The following is a 27,512-nucleotide window of genomic DNA, read 5'->3' as shown; positions in this document are numbered from 1 at the left end:
TGCAGTATTGCACTACTTAAATTTACTATTTAAGTAGTACATTTAATACTAATGAATATTTAAAATAGGGCAGCGCACGATTTTTCTCATGTTTGCTCCAGGCAGTTGTAGATAAACATGCAATTTATCCTGATACAACAGCTTTCAGCTGTAGATTGTTGTTGTTGTTGGAGCCCTTCTTGGTCAAACAATGTTTCTAGATGCTAAATTTACAAAGATCTTCAAGGGACCAGTACAGTTGTCCCATGTCTGCATAGTGCCTAATGAAATTAACACAGGAGTTACAGCTTTATACCTCCCTACAGATAACTTAATACTATCCAAATAAGGCTGTTTATAACTACTGGAAGGATTTGCCTTTTTTGCTGCTGTGGTAACAGGAAAAAGAATTGTACATTTAGTAGCTGCAAGTCTGCTTCCATAAGGGTGTGGGATCTTCCTCTGGCAAGTCTGTGCTTTTGTCTGAACAGAGGATAGGCCCTGTGGTGATGCTGGAAACAATGCATTCCACCATGATCCTCCTGGGCGTAATGTCATGGGAGTAGTGTCATGGGAATGGTGTCCCTTGTTATCAATACAGGCTGTTCTTGTAACCCTTGTTCTGCTGCTTCTTTCAGGCTTTCTCACACGTGCGCATTTCCATCCCTGCAGCATTCCTACCAATCTTTGTATTTCTGTTAAGAATCTCTACGCGAAGACTGGCCTGGCTGGATTGCTATGGATATAGTTTGGAAGAAGAACTGGTGTCCTAAAAGAGATATTCTCCATCCCTGGTGGGTATTGTGTATGTGGAGGCTTCCACGTGCCCAAATTAGCTTTGATTAGTGGCGAGAACTGCAATAATCATCAGCTTCATTCTCTGAATCAGTACCACAAAACTAGAAATTAGGAGGGCCATGCAGTACCTCTTAGTGCTATGTAGTGACTGATGGAGTTACCCTTCTGAACAAGATAGTTTCTATGTGCAGATTAGGGTTAAGTATGAGACAAATATTCTGAACTTCTTCCAGGAACCCTGGGGACTATATTGTTGTGTCCATAAAACTTAAGAACACATCTTTGCTTCCTGATGGTGAATACCTCCACAAATGAGCCAGACCCCTTTGAAAGCCATTGAAATTCCACCACCATTAAATCTGGAGGAGTAAATAACATGCTACCAGCTCACAAGTTAGAAACGTCCATGCTCAGTGAAGGTGGAGGCCATTACTGACAGGAGAAAAAGATTTTGCTCCATAAAGCTTACATAAAAGCTAATAAACAAGTAAGTGTGTGTTTTTACTTGGAAGAAGTAAAAATGTGTATGAGGATTTCTTTAAGCAGATGTTCTCTTTTCTGGTATTCTTTTCTCAGAAGTTTATTGCCAGATCCCATTAAAACCATGAAAAAAAAATCTGTAAAGCTATATATAAATATGTCACTGTGAAAAACAACAAGAACAAAAAAAGCATAGAGCCTCATACAGACTTCTACTTCTAGAAGACTACAGTCCCATAGATAACAATTCCATATCTCAGAAGATTCATACAGATAGCCCTCATTATTTATATAAAAATTAATACAATTTGTCCTCACTAACCCAGCAGTAGGTTATGCAGCATTTCCTCCATTTTGTTTCACAGGGGCTCAGGAAGCATAGCTGTTAAATGTTTTTCTCTAGAACCACATTTTTTACAGTAGTTCAGAAGGACTACTTATTTCATGTGTTGATTGCAACACTTGAATGCTAAGAATAACTGGAACAACTAGAAACTGAACCTGTGTCGCAATTGCTGAAGAAGCACCTGTTCTAAAGCAAAATCAGAATAACTGTTTTCAGAGCCTTTTACACGGCCAGTAGTTACTGTGGATGATGTTCAATGCAATGAACGCTTCTCTAGTTTTAAAGAAGTGACTGATTCCTCATCAAGTATTGCAAGTACTCTTGCAAATTCAGGCTTTTTGCTTCCCATAACAAAAGAAAAAAAAGAGTAATTTGCTGTATAAATTTCACTCTGTGGTTCAAATTGATTTCCCATTGTTCTCTTCTAGGCATGTACTTCTGCAGAAACACAATGTTACAAAGGAAGAAAAGGGAAAATTTGTTTTTCAGACCTAAACTTACCAGTATTAAATAGGGTTCGCCATATTTTAACACTGCCTATTTTACGAGTGAAATATTAGTGTATTTTGCTCTCAGATCTGCTAGAAAATTACAGGCATTTCTCAATCAAGAGAATGCAATTTTGAAAGTGTGATTACAAGCAAATTCTAGGAAATGAGCTTTCCAGGGGCTCAGTTAATCTTACAGTTCAGTGTCTGCCTTGAGTAATCAGAAAAGAGATGTTTAGTTTCTTGCCTCAAAGAAGAATTATTTATTGAAGAACTGATGATGTGCATGAGCTCTGGCAGCAATGTATAGCCCACCTCTTGTCCTGTGAGCTTAAATGTGTCTGCGGACTAAAAACTGACTTGTGAATAAAGAAACTCCCTTTAGCCTACCAGAACTGTACAAAAGGATGTACCAGTCCCTTATGGCAACAACTTCGTCATGTCCATGCTTGTGACTTAAGGATATAACGGGATCATTTAAGAGAAATATCATTTTTGGAAGCTTGAAGATTAGGCTGGGAAAAGAGGCAGTAACTAAAACCTTCTTTCATGCTGAAGATTGTGGAGAACAAAAAGTGTGTTTGTAAAGCTGGAGATCTTCTCTCCAGCCAAATGCCTAAACTCATGATGAAATCAGTGATGCATTTAAGAGTGTGCAACAGTGTGGTTGAATGAAGGTGTCTGACAAGTAAGATAACACTGACATGGTACATGGTTTGAGGGATCAGAAAATAGAAATGGAAACAGCATTTTTTTCTATGAAGCTTTTAATTAAATTGTTAAATAGAAAGAGGTAATAAATTAATTGTGCAGACAAAAGGGGTAATATACTGGGATATACAGAATTCATACATTTATATGGCTTGGGGAAAAAACTTTCCCAAGAAGATGAAGAATTTGATTCTTAATAGAATTAAATTGCATACTGATCCAAGCCAAGATAGGAGCAGAGTTGGAAATCCATAATTTCAATATTCACAGAATAGATTCTTCTCCATTACATCAGTTGCGGGTGTTAAATCTTCTTTGCATCCTTGCTGTAAGTGAAATGAAAGAGTATTTAGCTTTCAAAGCACTCCGAACAAACTGTAGAATCTCTAAATTATATAAAAGTTAAATCACATTTTATCCAAAAACTGAGATCATTTTTTAGCTCACAATACCCTGCACATAGCAAGTGGGTTGAAACTAGATGATCATTATGGTCCTTTTCCACCCAGGTCATTTTATGATACATAAAAGTGGTGTGAGGATTTTTCTTGGTTTTCTTTCCTTCCATAGCTACAATTGACAGGAATAGATACTACACAGGCAATTTTGCTGTTCAAGTTTGGGTATACACCTAATTTACTGTGTTTCTTTGTATGCATGTTCTTAGCCCATGACAAATGCAAGGTCACGAGTTTGCTGAGCTTTCCTTCAGCTAATGAAGCCAAGCTGCATTACTGAATGTATAGTTTGCTGCTGGCTATGGAGATGCACGGTGACATTTCTTTATTCCAGCTGACACATACTAATGTGACAGCCTGTGGCAACTGAATTGTATAGTTGTGGCTGTAGTTATTAATTAGATGGGACTGAAAATAATGCATTTCAGGTGGATAAATTCCATGGATCCCTTCCATGGAAATACTGCCTCTCTTCTTGCTTTAGGGCTGAGTGACTTGGTTCACCATGAATCTTTCTTGCCCTCAGAACAGCTTGATTAAAAATTGCATCTTTTTCAGAAGAGCAATGTAATTAAATTCTATGTTGTGATTTATTCTCATTCTACTGTGCTAGTAACACTGTAAGTAATTTTAAAGTGATCATACCCTTAATGTTGCATGCTTTGGAACAGTGTGTATCTGAAAGACAAGGCAAATTGTGGAATCTGGAAACCACTTGGCTGACAATTTACTGTGAGCACGGCCCCATCCTCCTGGATGAATTAATGGTATCAGTAGTACTGAATCATAAGGTCAAAAGCAAAGCAGGAAATGATGGCTCCTGTAGACATCATTTCCTCACTGTTTTCCCAAAACACAAGCAAAGAGGGAGACAGAATGCCTATTGATTTGACAGAGGTTTTTGTTTGTTTGTTTGTTTGTTTGTTTGTTTGTTTTTCTCTGGCATTTTCCATGTTCTCAGACCTACCAGAAGTAAAGGTGGCTTGGAAACCAGAAGCTGTATCAGCACCATCTGTGACAAACTCTATGAGCATAAGACTGCTAGAAGAAACTACATCAGTGGGTATCTGCGATCCACAGGTTTTGTTCATTAAAACTGGAGAATACTTGCTGGATCCATCATAAACTTTAACATAATCACCCTGGCAGCCTCTGGTTCTCCTCAGGTCAAAGTCACGAAAGTGCAGGGAAATCTGGAAGGCAATCAAAAACAAGCCTTTCATACATGCATATGTGATTTTGTTGTTTGAATGTCCTCTAAATGAGACAGATTCCAAGTTGCAGTCAGACCCAAACTGGAACTGATTTTGCCCCTACTTGCCTCTCATCCCCTGAAGATGCAGGATTCAGATCTAATGAGCCTGTGACTGAATGCTGCCATGCTCAGACTGCTTTGTCTTGATTTTGCAAACCTGAAGCCCAATGCATGGAGGTTTTCCAAAATCACAACTCTGCAGTTGTTTTTCCCATACCTGGCTTAAGGACATGAAAAGCAGAGACTAGTTTGAAATCTCTCTTACAAAAATAAATGTTATATGGCAACTGGTATGCAGGGAAAAAAAAGCAAAATGCTTTATAAAGGAAGACATAAGTTCAGTCATATACAGAGACCATTAACTTATGATTACCTTTCTGGATCGCGTTCGGATAAGCCAGACACAGTTGGTGTTATCTGAATAGTTTCTAGGGTAGTTGGCAGATTTCAGTGACCCAAACGCTGCATCAATAATAGTGCTGCAACGACCTGAGGGAGAAACATTTATCTCAGCGCCAGACTTGCCAAAATTTCCACTCATTTAAAATGACAGTATCTTTAAAATGAGGCAGCATTTGTTTCAAGGTATCAGTACATCTTGATTAAAATGAAAAATCATATCCTAATTTATTTATAACGCATAAGCATCTGTATCAAAATGAGAAGTGAAGTCTCATGGAAAAAAGTGATAATTTTTACTGATGAGCTCCACAGTGTAGCAAGGGATCTTAGGATGAAGTATCCTTTCTACACCTCTTTAAAGAATGTCAGAGGTTTCATTTTGCTGTTTTTGATCACATGGTCTTCCACAGGAACAAGGAAGTAATGTTGTGTTAGAAGAATTAAGAAAACTCCACATTACTTGAGTTCTAAGCTTAGGAGGAGGACTTGGGTTTTCTTCTGTGTAAGGAATAATATTCACTTGTGTTCACACTTCTCTGATTGTATAGGAGAATTACTTCAAGCAGAAGGTAAAATTAAGGAGTGGAAAATACATACACATTTAGAATGATAGCTTAAACATTTGAAAACGATTAGGCTAGAAGCTACACAAGATATGAAACTGTTTTAGTTCAGAGGAGCTACAGCTCTTTAAGTTTGACTCAGGTCTTAAGTAGAAACTGCAATGAAAGACAGCGATATCTGATTTTTTGTGAAGTTTTTAGCTGTTTCTTGAGTCCTAACAAACCCAACGACTCCATGAAGCTTACAACCAGATATGCAGTTAAGTCAGTGCTACAACATTGCAATGTTTTTGATTGAATGTGTTTGATTTATTTTTGAGGTAGAAAATAGCATCTTACTAATCACAGTATTCCTCCAGCTTGACCTTTGCATTCTCTCCCACAGTGACCATATGTGTACCATAAATTTAGAGAGTAACCCCATAGTATTTTAGGATGAACTGCTGCCACTGCAGACTGCTCATACACCTCCTTCAAAGAGCTGAGTATCCTCAGGTGAAAGGACAGCTCTGAGGAACTTACTGCAATTGTAAAGCTTGTTGATTTTGGCCACATCCAAGTTGCTCAGCCCCAATCTCTGTCCAATATGTACTGATCCATCAGGAACCGGTACAATTGTTGCTTTTCCAGTGGTATTAGTGAATGTGTGCCTGCAAAAACAAAACAAAACAAAGAATTTTTTTTTTTCTTCAAACAAAACAGCATTTTTCAGGATTTAATAGCACAATCTATATCCCTTACAGGGAAAATAGCAATTGTATGAATCAGAGGGAAATGACAGTTCTCCCTCACACACCTGTCTGTGACTGATGGCTAGCAGGCAGTTTTCTTAGCTGTCTAACCCTTCTTTTTTCAAATGGCAAAGGGAGCTTCTGAAGCTTCTGCCTTGGTTGTTGCTATGGCTCTGCTATCCAATTAGGTTTGATTAAGGTGTCCATCAGTAAGCTGATGCCTTTCTTTACCCCCAAGCTCATCTGTGAATGACTACATAAAGAAAACTAAAGGATAATGATTTAATCTTGGGAAATGGCAGGACTGAATTGACTCACAGTGTCCTATTAGTTGGGGGAGTGTTATGAGAATTCTAATGCAAGATTTGAGTTCCAACAAAAATAATGCCATACTGCTACTTACGGGCCATAGTGCATTACTGAAGAATAGTCATAGGGAAGACCTAGATTGTTGGAGTTCTCAAATTTCCTGAAGTCTGGTCTGTCAGCTGTAATATAAGATACTGTATTTAGTGTATGCTTCTTATTCACTCCAGGGAAAAGGAAGAGGTGGGAACAGGATGATATATCTAGCCCATATAGAGGAAGTCAAAAGTACTTACCTGGGCTGATGTACTCCCACATGATCTTTACATATTTGTCCCTGTCACTTCGAGAATGTTCATGCAAAAACCCCAGAGCGTGGTCCAGTTCATGCTGAATAATTCCCTTCCACATGCAGCCTCCTTTCATCACAGATACCGTCTGTCCACCTCCTACTTTTCCATAGTTGGACCAGCATCTGAGATTAAACACCAGCAGAAGAATTACAGGATTCTTTTTTTGTCAGACAGGCAAAGAGACAGTGCAGAGAACTTTACTTTGCGTGAACCTTGCCTCGTGTGATGTGGGAGTGGAAGGATTGCATTCTGCCCCCTGGGATAGTGTCAACAAAAAGGCAAAACTGGCCATGATGTAGAAAATGTCAACTATTTATGGTCATTGCTAAGGCCTCCTGGAAGACATTCATTAGCAAAGAGGCTCCTGCATGCTAGTTTTATATACATAGTAATTTTAACTGCCTAGATAAAAAAACATTTTTATCCAAATGACTGAATCCTGTATCAGAACTGGAGCTATGAACAGCACTTCAAAGCTGGCATATGTTGAACAGTTCTTTCACAGGATCAAATTCTGACCCTAACAATCAACTCTGATTCAGAGAACTCTTTATTTGTTAAGTCCCAGTTGATCTTGCCTGTGCAAATAAGGACTACTGTTATAACCTGTTAAATATTGGCTTTATATATATATAAGGTTTTTAAAGATTTTATATATACATATATATATATATAATCAGTCACTTCTGAGTCACTAATGTAACAGTTGTGTCCTTGAACTTGCAGGATACCTGGCACTGTTGAAAAATGTAAAAATTCTTCTCTAAATCCATGCCTTTTTTCTCTTTAAGGTCACACACGATGGGAACAGTGAAGAATCAAAAAGCTTTGTAGAAATAACTTGCTCGTTTATCTTTTAACTCACCCATCAGCAGATCTAATGATGAGGTAGTCACGTTCTGTCTTGCGCTTCACAAAATTAATACAAGTCAACGTTTCAAATTCTGCCATGGCTTCAAGAATCCCTCTTACGTGGTTCTCCTCTGGATAAGAAAAGGTTAATTTGGCAGGTTGGGGGGGTGACTCAACAATAACAAGTGCTATTAAAATATCATGGGTACACAAAAACAGAGTCGATGAGAGACATAAGCATTAGAATAGCCTCTTTCTTGCTCAGTAATTTATTTAATTTCTTACCCTAGCATGAGATTGTCCTCATGCAGATTAGTGTCAAAAAGGATTCAAGTGGAAACATTTTATTGTTAACTTCTTGGTTTTAATTGTTGTTACAACTTCTGTTTGTTCATTTGGAGGCAGATGTAGGAAGATATTTTGCTGATAAAAATTAGGCCATTTAAACCACATTGCAAAGATCATGAATCTTATAAAGGCAGGTGTTCTGGAGGTACTATTAGAGAACGTGGTCAATGTTGTCCATAAGAGATTGCCTCAAAACATTGTGGATGCCAACTGCTCAAGGAAATTTGATCTGTTGATTTTTTTGTAATTTACATTAATCTGTACTTGCATAGCAGAAATAAATCCTTAGAATAGGTTGCATTTACTGTTTGTGCAGCCACTGGAAGTAGGTTTCTATCTGAAGCTTATTGGATAAAATCAATTAAAAAAAATAGAAAAAGAAAGAAAGTAATAAAATTTATAATCACCATAAGTAGGATCCAAGACATAGGGAATACGAACAATCCCATCCATGGACTGAGGCCAATAGCAATTGCGACAGTTGAAGGCACTGCGGCTCCTTCGAGGAACTATGTCACCTTCTTGCAAGTACCGAGAGCTGTCTGTGGTGAAAAAGAAGGGATGGAAATACCTGAGCCATAGATTGCTGGGAGCTGATGAGGGCTTATTTGGAAAAGTATCATTCCACTTGCACTCCTTCATATTTTTCCCCAAGCATCTGCTCCTGCTCAGTATGGGAAGTAAGCGGACTATTTAGCTAGATGGACATTATCTGCTTCCCTACCTTTGCTATACTGTTCTTAGCTAAGAGTACAGGTGGGAATCCCCAACTCTGTTGGGAAGGATTTCAGGCCAAACAGTGAAGGATTGAAAGTAGCTCAAATAGTGAGAGAAATGCTGTACTTTGATACTCACCATGTTACACTGAGTAAATATCATTGAACACCTGAGAAGTGTTCTGTACAAAGACAGAGGGATCAGTAAGGAAATACAGGAAGGCAAGAGTGTGGAGGATCAAACTGAAAGGAATGATATCTGTAGAAAACTGTGGGAAGGAAAGAAAGAAAGGAAAGAAACCTGTATAAAGGTTTGGGTCTATTTCTACAGGTAGGAGTAAAGTTTCAAGAATGACAATTTCCCTTCCCAAAAAATATGAAAAAGCAAAGCGGATAGAAAGTGGTGAATAAGAATGAGGGTGCAGAATATCTGAAACAGGAGGCCTGGAATTGACCATTGCTTACATAGAAGTCTGTACTGCAAAGCTATACGAGGACTGAATGCAAGTAATGCTCACAGTAAGGCAGTTAAATAACAGAGCATCCAATTATCCACCTTCTCACTCTGTGTCTATAGAAAGACCAGGATGTTGAGGGCTAAAGCTGAAGAAGCTGCTTGCATAGCTCAGTTGCTTTCACACCTTTTATCATCTTCAATATTGACAAGACATTTGAGGTACCATAGGCCTTCAGCAGATAACCCAGACAAGGTGTTGCCTTTGAGCAGTCTCTGGGGGTTTCTTATGTATATATGTGTAAGACAGAAAAAATGTTTGCATTGACTGTGCTAAGACATCGTACTTCCCTATTACCCCCCCCCCCAGATCAGCAGAAAGGCCTTGTAAATGCAGAACTTTGATGGCATTACCTTTGTTAACTTCCAAAATTCTGTTAAAAATAACGTCATCTTCAGAGTCTGTCTCTGTTGGCGATGGAGAGTCTGTGTAGAAAATACAGAGTATCACTCTCTAATTCTCAAAGGAAATCTGAATCCTGGTTTTTAGCCTGATGAGTTTCCAGGCACTCCCCTTACTCTGCTCCTGGTTACCATGGTGCACTGAAACTCACTGAGCCTATGTATGTGTTGGCACAGTGTTCAGTTATGTATAATATATCTTTCCAGTGATATAGTCTTGTGAACCTCCCAACAGCTTTGTCTGTTTTGGCCTTAATCTAGTACCAAGAGCCATTTCCTTTCAGGCTTTCTCTGTACTTTGTTATTTAGTCATTGTATTTCAAATACTTGTTCTCTGGCACTTCTTAAGCCTGTTTTACCCTGCATAGGAGGCTAGCTGGCAATTCTTCTTGTCTATATCTTCCTCCTTTCACTGAGTAAGCACAGCTGTCCTGCATGCACACTCCACACACAACCCACTAACATATCAGGATAAATATGGATGGAGAATAGTCCTGCTCCTTACTGCTGGATATACTCTTCATAAAAAAGCCTTGTAATCAATGAAATCTGAGCTGAATTCCTATTTCATAAATGAGACTGTGGTCCCTGCGTAAGCTCAGCATCAGGAACTTCTTGGCTCTGCAGTAAATAAAATCAGCTGAGTCTGAGTGCCTTTCTTTGAGTCTTGACATCAAGAAACAGCACTGGCAGATGCTCTCTGTGGCTGCTGCTACCTTCAGAAGTGACTTAAGTCATTACCTATGCAGAGCCAATTTTAGCAAAATTAACAGATTTTTAGCTAAGCCAAAAAATTGGTTGCAACCAAAAGACTCTGCTTTGCATGAAATACTCTGGTGAGTGCATTTACTTAAAATTCCTTCCCTGAGATTAACTTGCTTTAAGCATGTGCTATTTGCTATAGTAACTGGGTAGTTAAAAACTGGTGTACTCTACTCTAGCAACTACTTACTTACAGATGTAATAATACGTACCGTATATACTCTCTTCTGTAGTAACCTACAAGGACAATACATTAGTTTTATATCACAACTGATATTATTACATAAATATTAAAAACAAACAAACAAGTAAGATGCAAAGGAACACAAGGGCTACTGTTTTAAGCGCCACTGCAGCTTTGAACTTTTAGTTATTGTATCATGGGTAAGATAAGTACTACCATATTGTGGTAGATATTTTTCTTTGCTGTTTTTTTTTGTTTGTTTTTTGTTTTTTTTAATTTTTTTTCATATATAGATATCATAAAGAAATGTGGAGAGTCATGAAATGCATTTTAAAGCATGTAGTATGTTTCAGAGCATCTAGCTTCATTCATCTCCCAGCTAGAAAGAGTGCAAGAATTGGTGAATTCCCTGAAGAAATCCCCACAATATCTTCCCATATTTCTGATGATAGGCCATAGCATTTACTGCCTGTAGGGGATTGTAGGGTCAGTGCCTAGCTTGGGGGAAAGTCATGTTGTTAGCAAAACAAATTGCCATGCTTCCATTGTCTTGCAGAAATTAAAAGCATGTTTGAGTTTTCTCTGTGATTCCAGAGGAGGCAAAATCTTCCTGGGATTTTGTCTGTATTTGGGCACTGTGAAGCAATGAATGGGACAGGGGAGAAAACTGAGCACTCTGGTACTTTTTATCTGGGAAGACATCCCTGCTCAGATTGAGATATGGATGGAGTAGATGAGTCTTGAAGTCAATACTGGACACCAAAGTGAACAAGGGAGCTGATTTAGCTGACCTTACCTGAGTAGATTCTGTTGCTGCAAAAAGAAAGAAAAAAAAAAAAAAAAAAAAAAAGACAAGAAAAAGGGACAAATTAGATTCTGAATGCAACTTCAACTTCAATAATATACACTCCTCAGCCATCAGAATGCGTCTGGCAGGTGCCCTTACTTGAAGGGGTAAGGGAGTGCACTAACTGCTAAATATATCCCCAGAAATTAGACTGAGATTTAGACAAACAGCTATGAAAAGTCCTAGAAGGACAGAATCATGATTATTTACCACCTAAGAAATCAGCAAAGCATTTTATCACCTTCATAGTAGAAAGTGACAGAGGAAACTTGGAGCAAAAACCCAGATTTCACTGGAAAAGTTGCACGATAACAGCTCTGCAGTCCTCTCTGGTTTCAGAGAGCCAAAGGACAAAATTATGAAATTGAATAAAGGCTATCAGCTAGTGTTAGACAAATAATCCTGACTTCAGTATGTATCTGACAGTAACTTGGAACCATCCTTATTTCTAAGACATTTTTCTAGTGTAGCATCTTTTGATTTCTGCTAAAAATCAGTTTCTAAATGACAGCAAGGAGAGGAAAATTTGACATATAGATTTCTGAGCAAAAACTTCTTTGTTACAGCATTGTAAAAGTACAGAAATTGAAAGATTCTCTGAAGGTCATCCAGTTTGTCTAGTTACCCTAGGGCAGGAGCAGTTTATCTATGTTACTCTTGACCACAGTTTGCTTGACCTGTTCTTAAGTATGATGGATATGCCACAAGTCTTTCTAGTATCTACTATTTTTATCTCATCCAACACCACACTCATGCAAACAGTTTGCATATTTCTAAGCCCATCCATGTTGCTTGACTTTCTGACCATGTGTTTTCAAAAGAAGATACAAAGGATATCAATGTCCATCACACCTTGTAGCACCTTTTCTTTTTCACAGCTTCCATTGATCTAAGTAGCCAGAAAATTTTCAATCTGCCTTTTTAGAATGCCTTCAGAGGCATTCTAAAGAAACTCCACTATGATGACTTCTGTTTATTATATTAATGTTCCCATTAAAGAGGTCAGTGGTGTCTAAAAAATTCTTCAGGAAAGCAAATTTTGAGTTGAACCGACCAGTTTCAGAATTCATGCACACAAGAAGCATTGGTTGACTAGTCAAAGTCAGTGGAAATTACACTTCAGATTCCTAGGCTCATAAAATCTAGGACACCTTTCTAAAGCTCAAGTGAGACAACACAGAAGGCCTCTACCATGTGTCTGATCAAGTTAAAACCTGATATGATGCAGATTTTGAAATGATACAGTTCAAGTTTACCCTGCAGTACAAATACTGAAAGATGTCTCAAAAGGCACAAGAAGTATGAACAATGGTCAATTAATACTTGGCCCAGCAACACTGCAACTTGGAGTTCCAGCAAGCATGTCTCTCCATTGGTTCCAAACTTGCTAAACAGTAAATTTACATCCCTTTCCTCCCATGCCATAAGCAACATCTCAGAAGAAGCTTTGGTCAGTTTTCATTAGCCACTTCCTTCTTCTGAGTATGTCACTACATATCACCCCCACACCTGACAGTTTCTTGCTGCTATTGAGGTCCACCTACAGGTTTATTTCCATTGACCTTCTCTGGAAATCTGCAACGATCCCATTCTATTTTGCAAATTGACAGAAGCTGTTAAGCCAGTACTATTTGTTTTCTGGCACAGTACAATGCAAAGTTTTCTCTGACACCTGATGTCCCTTTCTTTTACAGTTGCACCAAGGCAGGCAAGGAGGTGAATGAATAGCTGAGTGCTCAATTTAAAGGTAAGATATCAAAATTCAACATTAAAATTGAATTTTCAAGTGTTTGAAATCACATCTAAATTAACCTAACAAACAACATCCAGAAAGTAAGTGTAAAGAACATCTGTTGGACGTCATCTGCATTCAGCCCAGAAGTAAATTAGGAACAAGAAAGTTAGTGCTTTTATGTGCTCTGCAGCTTTCACTCACCATCAAATTGGTCTTATGTGTTCAACTGTATTTACCGCACATTGATGAAATTTAAATTTACATACTTCTATACCCTTCTGACACTTTCTCCATTTTTATGTGCTTTGACACAGTGAAGTCAAAGCTTCTGTTCAATCCGCTGCAGCTGATGAATACAGAAGGAAGCGCTCAGACACACAGCTCCGAGTCTTCTCTGACTCAGAACTTTCAACTGCCTCTGCTATCAGTGAAATCAATTTGTCAACAGTTTCGTCTACCACAACATGCACAACACTGATGACATGCAGATACTTTCACCACTGTGGCTTTTTTTTTTTTCCTCTTTCCTGTGGCATCTTTGCCAGCCCCATATTTCAGCCAAGCAGCTCACAGTACTACAGTTATGTGTAACCACAGAACGAACCACAGCAGAACACAACCTGTCACTCATTTCAAATCCTATTTCACTGCAAAGAATGGCACCTGCAGGACATGCTGTTCTCTTCACAACACAGATCTCACCTTTTATCTGTTCCCCACTAAGGAAGAGCAGCACAGGTCTTCTTCCTTCATATATTTCGTTCTGCTGCACCCAGGCAGATCCTTCTGTCTGGCACTAATGCTAGAACCATTGAGATGGGACAGCCTAAACTTTTCCTACCCTGTGGAAGCTTTACTTTAAACATATCTTAATTTATCCTTATTTCAGCTGTTATTTGTTTGTTCGTCCCATGAAGACAATGGGAAGCCATACACTTGGTAATAATAACTCACTTCAAAATATAAACCTTAGTAAGTAGGCAAAAAGAAAACCATCTTCTCACTAGATCCCTAATGCATGCAGATTAGTGGCATGGTTGTTCCTGTCAGTATAATGAGTTGAGTTACACTTTAAGCATGTAAAAATAGTACATGTTAAGTTATCACCAAAAAAGCATCAATTGCATCAGACAACGACCAAAACACAAAATGGCTGTTATGAAATTTATTTGATATGAAGCTAAGAATTAACACTTGTCTTTAAAATCAGTAGAAATCCTACTTACTTGCTGTGCTGTTTTCATAGTTGTCCTGCAAAATCAATAGGTAAAATATGTTAATTTTCCTTTGCTGATGAGGGCAGCAACTATAACACCAAAATCAGATAAAAAACAAAAAAAAAAACAACCCCAAACCCAAAAACATAACAAAAGAAATAGATTAACTTCACATCTTATTATATTTCTAGTATTTTGCTTGTCAGAAATTTATCAAAATGTGTCTCCAAAGCTTAACTTCAGGAAGAGCAAGTCAAGTGAAGGAAAGAGCAGGGCTGCCTAGAACTTCTCTCACCTGAATGGGGAAGCCCAGTACAGCAGGAAGCAGAAATGCAGTGAAGATTAGGAGCATTTTCAGATCCATTCTCCAGCCCTGACAGACCTTCAGTGCTTGCCCTAATCACAATCAGTTCAGGAGTGCTGCTGCTAGATATACCAGCAGAGCCTGCCCTTACAGGGCTCAAAATATCATCCCTAGCCAATGGGGATCCAAGCAGGAAGTAAATTTCTTTTGTAGCCTCAACAACCAGTTTAGCCCCAGGCCATCTCCCAGTGCTGCACCGCTGCTGTCACTGTGATCTATAGCATCCCTGTCTCCATACTGCTCTCTGAACCTGGATCAACCTCATGCTGTGCTACCATGCATTTTTTATGTTTCTTGGAGAATATTTCTTTAAGTACTCAATTTGACTAATACCACCTGAGAAGCCCTTGCATATGGAGAGCTTTTCAGAGTACTGCATTGGTTGGATTTCAAATGGTGGGTGACTTTTTAGGGGAAGGCTGTGTTACTTTGGAACATGTGAAAAATCACTATTCAGTGAGGTCATGACTACATCTTCCCTGAGCAGATATCCTGAGCAGCATAAGCAGTGTTTTCCATTCTCCCATATACAGAATGATTAACAGATCACCACTTACTGAGTTTACTTCTCCAGAACTGCATGTAGAAATCATAAAGCAGACCTCCTAGTAAATGCTTGGAGGAGGTCTCTTGTCACAGCAGTATCTTGTCATGGCCTCATTATTGAAGCAAAGCTTGGTGAAATATTTGCTGAAGGTGCTGTACCTGGGGAATTATTTGCTCATTGATACACCCTTGTTTTGGGTCAGGGTACATTTTCCATGCATGGAGAAGGAGTTACCTATGTTGGTGAATGAACCAAGAAAGAGCCAACAAGTAGCACGGTAGGAAAGAGCTTTCCACCTGTTTTCCATAAGATGAAACCCAGTCGAAGGTAGGAGTCACAGGGAATTGTCACTTGAATCACATTGTCAGGGATTACTATTAGGTGTAATAGTAATTGATGAAAGTTCACAGTCACACACCATCGTCTATTTTAGGAGTCTGAGCGGACAAAACCCAGGGATAAACTATTATTACCCCACAGGGAGGCAGCACAGCAGAATACTGCTTGTTGCCTCTCTGGCTGCAGTTCAGTATGCCCTGGATGCCAGAAGCAGTGCAGCGCACGTCCCTTGTTGCTGTGAAAGAGCAAAGATTAAGCAGGCACAGTCAGCATGCTAATCGAGCCGACATGGGCAGTCTTTGTGTCCCTCTGTGTGCATAAATATTTGCACTAAGCAATGCTAAATGCCTTTCTTTGTATTTGGGCAGGATAGTGATGAAAATCTTCCTTGCACTGAAGCAAAGTTGTGCTGATTTGGTCTGTGGTTCTGGTGTAGTTCCCCAGGCATCTCCCTCAATCCTGGGGCAAAGTGGATGTCCTTGATTCCAGATACCTTATTATGCCAAAGAGTATCAAAAAACCAAAACCACCAGAGAATGGGACTTGTGTATAATCTGCTCTCTTGCATTAGTATTTAGGGGGGGGAAAGAAAAGTAAAGGTCAGACTACCCTCAGGGAAAACCAGTCCATGAACAAAAGGAGAGATCAGAGATACTGAGGGAATAAAACAAGGGGTTAAACTTGGGAAGATCAGCAAACTTAGCATCTTTGTAGCTTGTTGCTGGGAAAATGCTACAACCTCCCAAGTGACTGATTAATTAACTGCCTGCACTCAGGAGGGAGTGAGGGAATGGGACTGACGAGAGGGATACTGCACGTGCTGCTGTGCTGGATGTGTTAACGCTGACATATAAAGCACTTTGTAAGACGGATTGCTGCATGCCACCTTTTCCATATGCTAACACCAGTGATGACGAAGGAGATTGCTGGTTACGATCAAGAATGTGGATGTAAATGCTACGACTGGCAAGGCACGCACAACAGAGCAAGGGCAAATGGTGACTGACACATTGTACCTGCTGACCATCCTGGAGATCCTATCAGCTTCCATTTGTTCATGTGTTTTGGATTTGGACGTTTTCATAAATGAAGTATTCATGGGGAAGGAATTATCAACAGCCAAAGAAAATTTAATCTGTCAAGATATTGCAAAAAATAATACATAGTTCTACTGTTTTCCAAAAGGCTAGTACCTCTGGCGGAAAAGATGCCAGACAGTCTTTGATCCTTTAGGAGCCAACGTAGGACTTAAAAAAGAGGAGTCTGTCCTTGCATATGGGAAATTTTGCCTGGATTTGAGTTCCCCTGTTCATGTGTCTCAATTTCTGGTGGACAGAAGGGTCAGGACAAGGGCGAATAGCTTTAAACTAAAAGAGAGGGTAATTAGATCAGATGTCAGGAAGAAATGTTTTATTCAGAGGGTACTGAGGCACCGGTACATGCTGTCCAGAAAGCTGAGGACGCCCCATCCCTGGAGGCGTTCAAAGCTAGGGTGGATGGGACCCTGGGCAGCCTGAGCTGGTGGGTGGCAGCCATACCCAAAGGTTTGGGACTAGATGATCTTTAAGGTTTGCTTCAACCTCAGCCATTCTATGTTTCTATGATACTTTGTACCTGAGAAAAATGATCGGCAGGTGTCCAAAACCAACAGTAATATAGCAAGGGTTACTTGAGCAGCACCATTACCTATAAGACATCCATCAGCAAAAAAGAGTACTACTCCTGAGAGAACACTAACCAACTTGGAGTTATTTACTCCTGAAAGACAAATGCAGACCTGCAGAAATCTGTATGCATCAGCAAGAAAAGACCTGACCAATATAGAGATAAAAAAAAATAAAAAAAATTGTTGCATGTGAGAGTTCACTCTAAACTATAGATAACCAAAATCAAAACAGCAGGTGTACAGAAGTTGCAGGCTCTTCTGTAGACACCCTTCAGATTTTGTTCAGTCATATATCCTTTAGACATACAAGCTATACAATTGTTATTCTCTGTGATGTGCTTCATCATAAACAGCACCTAGAAAATAACATAAACCACCAAGAACTAGTTACAAAAAAGAAATAAGACATCTATTACTGCAGTATAACAACTAGCTACTAAATGCTATGTAGTAAAATGCAGAAAAACACAAAACAATAAAATTGTTGCATTGATATAGGTTGGACATATGTCGATTTAAAAATATACAGTTTTGCAGCTTATGGAAGTTACACTGTACCTATCTTACTCAATTCATGGTAAAATACTGAAAAGTCTTAAAGATTTTAAGCCAAGTGACTTTAACAAAAGCAACCACTGGAGCAATGCTATGGTTTACAACACATAAACCTATGATCACAAAGTTATCTGCGTGATTTCACTGAAGGATATTGGCTTCATGTAAATAAACAGGATTTTCTGACCTTTTTTCAAATCATCTTGTTCTGCACTCACATTTGATAGTCTTTAAATTCCTTCCAAATTGCTGAGACCCTTTTGGTAATGCAACGGTCAGGGGTGAATAATTTTGGTTCAGTTTACAGTACAGTACAGAACTTTGTACAGCCAGTACAGAACTTTGCTGGTATTGAAGTTTCTGAGGGTTTCATAGGTAGCCAGCACAGAGACACCAAGTCCTTGTCCAGAAGAAGACTGACAAAAGTCATAAAAGTCAACTCCAGATAAGGCAAAGTGCACTTAGAAGCTGTTTTCCCACACCCAAGAACATACTTGTTGAATCAAAATATGTAGCTGTACTTCATGTCCCTCTCCATACTCCTTCCTCAGATCCCACCTACCAGAAAGTAGAATCTGCAGTCCTTCAACTCATTTCCTATTCCACTTTCTGTCATGCTTCCAGTTTTCGAGGGAGTTCCATGTTCTTGCTAACACCGCCTGCAGAAGCTCTTAATTGTGCATTGTCTGCACACTCCATAATATCAATGACCAGCTCCATTCATAATCCTGGCCTTAGCAGTACTCCTCTGGCAAGGTTTAAACCCAAATGATGAACTTTTGCTTGCCAATTCTCTATTAGTCAGAAAACAAGCGATAATGAAGAAAAACACTTTTTTTTTTTTTTTCAATTGTGGGTTGCTCTTTCCAAAAGAAAAATGTGCAGTTAGGAAAAAAATTCTGTAAGAAGCAAACTGAAAAACCTCAAAGCATTGTAACTTCTAAAATAATGCATGAGTAAAATCAGTTTTCATTTCAAAATAATATTTCAAGGTAAAATTTAGCATAGCGTAATTCAGCAATTAAACTAGCACCTAACATAATATATGATCCAAAGATTATTTAAGGTGGGGGAGGGGAATGGAGGTGATGAAACTGGAACTTTAATTTGAACCACTCCAGTAATGAACTTCTGTTTGTCCTGGGAAAAAAAGAAAATAAAATAAAATCCAAACAAATTCCTTTCTTTTATCAAGAGAAGAGATCTGATTTGTCTGCTGCCCTGAGGTGAGGAATGGACAGATCAAAGGTTTTGCAGAACAATGTTTCCAGCCTGCAGAACAATGTCAGGCTGATTGCAAAGGAATCCTTGTGATGGGGTAAGGTGAGAGCTGTTGGAGCGTTGCCTGGGGTTATCTTTGGTCTCTGCAGGGACGCTGCCATCACACAGTGCAGCCCAAGCTGCTCACTGGGAAAGTGTCCTGCCTGGGTGTCCTTGTGATGGGTTGTGCAATGCCAGCCAGCTTCTTTGCTTGGGTTCATCTCCACTGAAAAAGGGAATGTTCTTACAAGCTGATAGGTTTCAATCTCGCTAACTGTGCCGTGAAAGTTACTGTTGTAAACATATCTTTGATGTCTTAAATATGGGAATTGAGACATCATCTCATGCCTGCTTCTCAGACGAGTGCATGGGAGCAGACAATGTGTGCCATCAGTGAAAAGCACAAATCTCTGCCTTACAGTGCATAGATATTTCTGACTGAGTCTATCAGTAACCCTACTCATTATCTCGCACTCAGAAACGAATGCATGAGCATCTGCATCAGCTAGCCGCACTTTCCTGATTTATTTTGTTTTGCTTTTTACCTCAGCAGGAAGACTGCTTGTACCATCTGTCTTAATACTTTCACTCAGTTTTCACTTGCTGGCTTCCTGACTATCCTCTCTCCAGGATTTTTGAATGTTTCAGTAATAAACTTGAGGTGTCATTTTCAGTCTTACTGTGGTTTTTTTGAATGCAGATTCTTTTTGCAACGTGAGCCTCCCCAGGAATTACTCCCATTTACCAGGTAAGCTTATAGCTTTGCTTCCTCTCCTGGAAGGGCAATTTGTTGTTTCTCTCATGCCTTCTGGGCAGGTGAGTTTGGACACTTCCTCCGCATCTGACTTTATCTGGATCCCCAGAAATGTACTCCAGGGAAAGTTAAAGTTCAACCTCCTGGTCTTGTTTTAAAAAGAGAAAGTAATTAAATATTAACATTGGAACCATCAGTTGACAGTAAACTTTAAACCAGTGTTCATTTCTCCAAGAATTTATGAGGACCTTAGAGGCAGCTTCTGTTGCCTGCCATTAAATGAATTTTTACTACCCTTGAACCACTGCAAATCTGATAACTTGAGGTTTGAGGAAGAACCATCACACTGCTACAGTTCTTGGTTTTGTGATGAAGTAACTAAAGAACTAATTAAAAAAATAAAATGCAAATAGGAAAAAAAATGCGTATCATGTGATCAAGTCAATCTTTTTACCCAGTTAAATGAAGTATCCAGGAGAATGATTTATTTCACCACGGCTTAAAAAGATTTTGAGGCTGATTACCTACGCTGTTCTTTCAAATAAAGAAGCAGCCCCTGAATCTTATAGTGTGGTTTATATGTTATATGTATAGCCAAACTGGGAAAAGAAGCTGTAGAGAGAAGCCTCTTCAATCTACCTTGCCATGCAACTGTTTAAGATTACACAACTGTTTCTGTGCTACAGACAAGTAGCTGACCTTTTCCTCTTACTGTCTGGTACCAAATGTGTCTCAACTTTGAGCAGAAATTTTGACACTGAATTCACATATTTTGCCACAATTCAGGTGAAAGGCAAAAGTTTAACTTTGTTGTAACAGCCTTGTACTCCTAAGACATAGCTTCAGTCCCAAATTAAAATCCAATAGTGCCACAAAATATTCATAGTGGAATTGGAACCTTGGAAATGTTAGTCTTATATGGACAGTAAGAAGAGGCTGGCATTATCCAAGAAGATGTAAACTCATATGACACGTATGTGGCATGGGGGAGATCTTTTGGTGATGAGAGAGACCTTGGTATGTTACTGATGTGGATGATGAAGGTAACTTGGATGGGAAAAGCAGGATTTTCTTTATGACTATATGTTAAACCTAAACTCATATGAGCTCCATGAGGAGAAGACATCAATGTCAATGTGAGACTGCACATTGTAAGAAGACAAAACAGAGGGAATGGATCAAATGCAAATAAGGTATAGATGAAACAGACTTCTGTCTTAATAAATAACAGATTCTCATTCTGTAAGGGCAAGAGAATAAGACATAAAAATGAAAAAATGAAAGAGCGAAAAGGTGAGAGAGGATTTATGAGGGTAGAGGAGGAGCATAACTGATTTTCAGAGGTCACAAATGTGTCCAAGAGAAAGAGTAAGAATGAGATGGCAAAGCAAAGCAAAACAATGGATTAGAGAACGTGGATTCCAGCGTGGAAATAACCAAGGAAGGGTATATGCAGTAGGGGCTTTACTCTTTGCCATATCTCCATCAGATTTCCTCCTGCTTTATCCATCAAGAAGCCTCTGACCAACTTTGCAGTTTCAGTGCTGAAAAACTGAGTTTTCAGAGAGAATAAGCAGCAGTCAGGAACACAAGGCTGCAAGTCAGGGAATCCACTGCTGAAACAACAGTTCCATGAAGGATAATTTGGACAGTTGGGAAAACGAAGGAAACAATTGCCCAGAGCTAACTGAAAGGAGTACTCACAGGAGACATTCTCTCAAATTTGAATGTTACTTTTTCAGCTGCGTTTTAGAAGAAGGTTCTGCCATTTCTAATCTGGAGATTGAAAGCTGCATGGAGAAAAAAATACAGCTTCCTGGGGCAACCACAGGCAGGCTCTTGTGTTTTTCACCACAGTGGAAGTGGCTAAATCCTGAAGCTGGTTCAAGATCATTTAGATTAGAACTGTCTGCAAGGCTGTCAATAATGGTGTTGGTTGGAGTGTGAAGTGTGAAAGACTTATTGCTCTATTTCACATAGGACAACATTGATTCTGACTAACAATTACCTGATAAACTTGACTGGGACAAAGACAGATCTGCCCTGTGATCTCGATTTGAAAACTTCAAAACAACATATATTTCTGCAAACAACACAAACAATTCCCAGTTGCAACTATTTCAAAGGAAGACACAGAGATCAGGTGGGTCTCAGTGGTGCAACAAAAAGGATATCATAAAAAAAAATGGACTCATGCCACTCTTTACACTTAACTCATTGTCAGTCATCTTGGTAGAAGACAGCTATTCTGACAGCTGTAAGCTGTTTTCTAAAAAGGTTATTTTTGTAGAAAGCGTTGGTAAGATCTGTTTGTTTCTTGACTGGAATGTCTGGGTATGTGATTTTGTGTACCAACCATTTTTATTGAAGAGTTGACTGAAATTCATATAGCAGAAGTGTTATAGAAAACATTCCAAAAACAGAAGAAAACTTAAGGGTCACACACAACCTCTAGAGGAGAACATGAAAAGAAACATCATTTTTGAACTCCAGCCCTAGAAACTGAGAGTCTCTCTTATCTACAACATTTTCCTGGTTTTCTTTCTGTCTCTAAGTCAATGAGCAGGATCAAGCAACCTTGCCATAGGGAAAACAGTTCCTGTGGTGCTCTTGATATTAATACTACAAAAAATACTGCAAACTGATTCACCATTTAGAAATATGTACTACCACATCTGAGGTACTAACAGCTTCTACTGATACGAATGCCCAGCAAAACACCCCAATATGCTAAATGACCAGAGAGAGACTGGCTCACAGTCTGTCTAGTGTGACTTCTCACCAATGCCTTTCTGACAGACAGAGGAAACGAGATGAAATTTTGACCAAAATGGAAATATGGAAAGATAGAACAAGGGGTCAATTGTTGCTGCCAAACTGTCACTTTGCATGAGTCACTGATTCAAATACACATTCATGGAATAGAGCCTATTTTTTTTCAGGGTTTTACCTAAAAAATATAAGAAAAACCAGATTCGTACAACAGGTGGTTCCTCCTATAATAACCACCCAGGATTAGACCACAGGCCTTAGATTCATTCTCCTCTCCCTGACAGGGACCCAAAGCAGCTGCCTGGAAAAGCACATAAGAATAGGGAAGCACGTGCAATATTTAACCTGTGATTTGAATCTGAATCCTTCCTGAATCTTCTCTGTAACTTTTACAAGGAAAGTTGGAATTTAATCTCTAAACCAAGCACATCCAACCCACAGTCCCTGGGCAGCACATGGTCTGGTCCAGCCTGTCCTGCAGCCATCCCCTGCCCTGCACCATCATGGCAGGGGCTCTGCCCTGCTGAGTGGCATGGCCCAGCCCTGACCACGCATCCATTGCTCACAACAATCAAACAGCGTTGTGTGGTTGGAACCATCTGGGTTGAAACCATGGGCATGGGGAAGGGGCAGTGCACTGCTGACTCAAGCGATGGCAAATAACTTTGTGCACTTTGATACACTGGCTAAACACAGCCCTGTGAACAGCAAAACACATGCAGCCTTGCCTTCTGTTTTGGCAAAGAGATTTCAGAATAAGAATCAGTTTAAAGATCGTAAAAAAATAAAATAAAAATAAAAATAAAAATCAGCAACCTCAGGCATGGCTCCCATGGTGTTTTGCTGCAGATGTGAATGCCCAGCTTTTCAGTAAGTCAGGCCACAAGGTATCAGGTTGGGTATACAGGAAACAAGAATGATGTACCTAAAGATTGTGTATATTTTCAGCTGCATAAACAGCAAGATCAGCTTATATTTGGAAACTTATTTTTCTTCATTAGTTTCTTCACTGAGAGGGAAGGGAGCATATAAGACAACTTCTTTCAGTATGTAACACGGATTCATTTACAAAATTTAATCAGAAAATTATCCAGAGATCACTCAAAATAGCTTATCCTGTATGTAAAGATTTAAAGGCAACTCCAAAATAGAATTGGATAGAACTAAGTTTATAGCCAACATCCATTTCATGGCTTTGGGATCTTAACACAGCTAGAGACCTCATTTTAGCTGACAGTACAAAAACCCAATGCTTCTCTCTTCAAAATACCCATTATAGCAATGGAACCATAAAAACCAAAACTGTACTGTAAAAAAAACCAAAAACAACTCTAAGAAGAAAGAGTAAAACAAATATTGTTGCCTCTAGGAGGCAGCATTTTATTGCAAATACACTTAATGTATAATTCAGTGTTTTGACACCACAGGATTTTCAAATCTCCTGTGATTATTAAAAATTATATAGCAGAAAAGAAATAAACATTTACACTTGCAGAGGAGATATATGTGTAAATATGAGCTCTGCTTCTCCAACCAGACAGATCCAATTCTTAGATGAAATAGAGAAAGTTGGGCACAAAAGTGTTCCTTGCATTCCTGTTCTCCTAGGTTTTCAATAGCGAGTTAGAAGAATTTGACAGAGAAGCTGAATGTTTGGCTCACTTATCTACTCTCAGCAGGATACCCTCCCCATGTAGGAAAACAATTGCTCATTTGCTTAAGTCTCAGCTGTTAACAGGACTCAAACATAAGCTTGCATGTGCCAGTTTCCTGAACTGCATCCTTCAGCTGCACTGGCAGTGATTTGGCTTTCTTTTATTCATACAGCTCTAATCTGAGCTGGAGATATCATTTTCCTGCAGGACCATTATTACTAAGACACTAAGATCTCACGCTAAAGCCTTACACCTGAAGAATCATAGACCTTGTTTTAGTGCTGGGCTTTGTGGTGTGATGCGAGCATGGAACAATAGAGAAGGCAAGAATGGTTTGTGGCTTGTGTCTTTTGGACACATCAGAAACTAAGAAGCTTTCATGACAGTGAGTTGGCTACATCCTTGACTTCAGTGGTCTCTAGAAGGATGTAAAAAATTATTTTCTAATTTATTCTCTGATAGCTCAGCAATGCAAATTGCTCCCACAGTGCAGTTTGGTAATGGGGACTCACTGTGGTCCTCTGGTCCAACCCTCTGTACCACTCACATACCATTCATCTTCTTCAGTTTAATCATAGAACAGCCTGTGTTGGAAGGGACCTCAAAGATCATCTAGTTCCAGCCCCCTGCTGTGGGCAGGGTTGCCAGCCACTAAATTGAGCACTAGATCAGGTTGTCCCAGGCCACATCCAAGCTTGCCATTAACTCCTTATTGAATGAAAATAGTTCCTTTAAAAGCAAGTTGCACATCATCAGCCTCCATTTCAAAACTGTCCAGTATGGAGAGCCCTCCACAATTCCTTGGAAACATTTCTCAAGGAATTCATGCCCACTGTTAGAAATCTGCAGCATGTTTCTAGCCTGAGTTTGTCTGCCATCAGCTTCCACCCACTAGATCTTGTTAACACTTTGCCTGAAAGAGAACCTCTATTATAAAAGACTTAGGTATTTTGGCTGAGCAAACCCTTAGCCTTTTCACTGACCTTGAATCACATTCTAATTCACTGCCCCCTGAACCTCTATCATCCATATACCTCTTTCATGATCTCCTTCCAAATTGCCCAGTGAGTTTGTGCTGTGTACCAAAGAGCGGGGTGCAGTGTTGTTCCACAGCAGTCCCACCAGTGCCAAACTCAGGTGTTTCACACCCTTCCAAATTCTTCTCAGTTTTTCCTTTTTATCTCCTATGGATCACACTACTTGATGGTGTTTGCTTTTACAGTTTTGTTTTTGAACTTTCTCATTTCATTAACATTGAATACAGAGAGCATGTGCCAGGCTATCTGATACCATTTAGTTTTATAATTAAGACAGTATTGCAGGATTTGAGACTCTGCTTCCCAAGTATGCATCTTATGATGCCACAGGGGACACAAGTCCTGTACCACAGCCAGATTTACAGTGGATACTGATGATGGAAACCACTTAGAGCACTGTACCACTGTACCCATTTACACCAGCTGAAGCACCGCAGCTTGAAGCTCACTTTTCTTGGGACTGAGCACTGTTTGTCTCCTGTTCAGAAAATAATTCTTTGTTCTTGTCTTAATACTTTCATTTACTTGACTAGTATGTATGGCTCTGCTTCAGCGACGGTGATGGATAGGCAAAGCCCACGTTCTTCTCACAAATTTTTTTTTTTTTTCTTATAATAATGTTGAGACAACTGCTTTATCTTATTGGGACTGCTAAAGATTCTTTCAGTTGTCTGCAATATTTCACCATCTGGTGAAGTATTTGTAAATACTTCACCAGAAGACAAAATCCCTTTCTTAAATCTCTTATAACCTGATGGCACAGCGTACAAAAACTTGAGGAGGGGGATATAGTCATCTTAAGCATAAATCTTTTACCTTCACTTTTGGTTTTGCTGTGCTTCATTTTCAGATGAAATGCATGATAGCCATAGATGGTCCTTCGCCATCAAATGACTATCTCAGTACCTATGTGTGGATGGCACAAACAACTTGCTATTAGCTAGCAAGCTATTTTAGACCATCACCCCTTTCAAACAGTCCAATTTCCATAGCACTGGATTTCAGATTCTCATAACAAGTCAACACAAGAGAAAACATTAGCTTAAACCTTCAGGCTAATTTTGCTGGTATGAGCATTTCTCTTTCCTGTTTAACTCACACTTCTGCCTGTTGAAATGCCTCAGTAAGAATCAGAGTATTTCTGCCAAATACCAGCCCTGACAGAGTGGGTTGACTCAGGGAAAAATGTCTGCAACCATCATCTTTCATTCAGATGTATGTGAGTTTCCCCTTATGACAGGGAAGGATCCTGGGAGTTCACTTTGTGTCTTCTACTGATAGAATAAAAGCTGCAAACCACTGACCTCCTTATTTTAATTGTTGGCAATTGCATTAAGGAGATTTTTTTTTTGTGTGTGTGTGTGGTAAGGCATGAACTGCCACCAGGGAGTATAAAAGCCCTTCTAATTCTCCATGTGATTTGTACTAATAATTCTTCATTCACAGAGCTGATGGACAGAAAACCCCAAAATATCAGTGGAAAAATATCAAAGAAGAAAGTATAAGCATCACAGATTGGCCAATACCTTACATTTTGTCATCACCGAACATTCATATCCTGAAGTATCAGAAGCTGAAAATCATGCTGAGGAGACAGTTAACAACTGAAGGGGACGAGGTACATTCAGCTTCATTTTTTTCTCTGATGTTAGCATTATTTTCAGCCTAAGGAAATCAGTTGTGTTTTCATCCAATGTAATGTCAGCACAGAAACTCAGACTCTTGAGCAGACCTACAGCACTGATGTTGTCCTTAGGCAACTTACCTCTCACTTGGTTCTGGAAATTATATTAGGTTGTAAAAATCAGCAATGAAACTATCAGCCCCACAGCATGATCCCAGAACTGACAGCAAAGAGAACAGTGGAAATGCTGTAGTGCTCAGGGTAGAAGGTGGGACCCACCACTCCTACTGCATTCCTTCAGTGCCCAAAGGAATGATGGCTCTGTTAACAAAACCCATGTCTTTCTTTGCTTTACCTATAAAGATGCAGACTACTGTTCAAGGTGCACACTTATTTTCCCTTGTCTTACATCTCCTTGGTGGTATTAATAAATCTAGACAGTGCAAATCATAGAAGTAGAAATGTGTTGTATGCTGGAATTCATCTTATAAT

General features: G+C 39.3%; 1 protein-coding gene across 1 annotated transcript; it reads right to left on the bottom strand.

Moving 5' to 3' along the window:
• Positions 1–2,845: 2,845 nt before the first annotated feature.
• ASTL (astacin like metalloendopeptidase) lies at positions 2,846–14,851 on the bottom strand. The gene is made up of 13 exons (XM_015864579.3): positions 14,743–14,851; positions 14,457–14,481; positions 11,445–11,461; positions 10,677–10,701; positions 9,655–9,726; positions 8,478–8,612; positions 7,736–7,853; positions 6,814–6,992; positions 6,615–6,699; positions 6,003–6,130; positions 4,889–5,004; positions 4,228–4,453; positions 2,846–3,128 (listed from the first exon to the last, which is right to left on the bottom strand). The coding sequence occupies exons 1-13, from the start codon at positions 14,809–14,811 to the stop codon at positions 3,094–3,096; spliced, it is 1,230 nt and encodes a 409-aa protein (XP_015720065.2). The 5' UTR covers positions 14,812–14,851; the 3' UTR covers positions 2,846–3,093.
• Between the last annotated feature and the right edge of the window lie 12,661 nt (positions 14,852–27,512).

The sequence above is a fragment of the Coturnix japonica genome, chromosome 5, assembly GCF_054131305.1.
Source record: "Coturnix japonica strain WE chromosome 5, WE-NBRP24, whole genome shotgun sequence".
In the NCBI taxonomy this organism is placed as follows: Eukaryota; Metazoa; Chordata; class Aves; order Galliformes; family Phasianidae; genus Coturnix; species Coturnix japonica.
The sequence above is the reverse complement of the archived record's forward strand: the minus strand, read 5'-3'. Positions and strand labels throughout refer to the sequence as shown.

What these genes read in the sequence shown, in the direction of transcription:
- ASTL (XM_015864579.3), bottom strand. Translation starts at nt 14,811, where the DNA reads ATGGATCTGAAAATGCTCCTAATCTTCACTGCATTTCTGCTTCCTGCT. An exon ending in ATCATTAGATCTGCTGATGG is followed by an intron (nt 6,993 to 7,735) that starts GTGAGTTAAAAG and finishes GTTTAATCTCAG; the next exon opens with ATGCTGGTCCAACTATGGAA. An exon ending in TCAGTAATGCACTATGGCCC is followed by an intron (nt 6,131 to 6,614) that starts GTAAGTAGCAGT and finishes TTGTTTTTGCAG; the next exon opens with GCACACATTCACTAATACCA.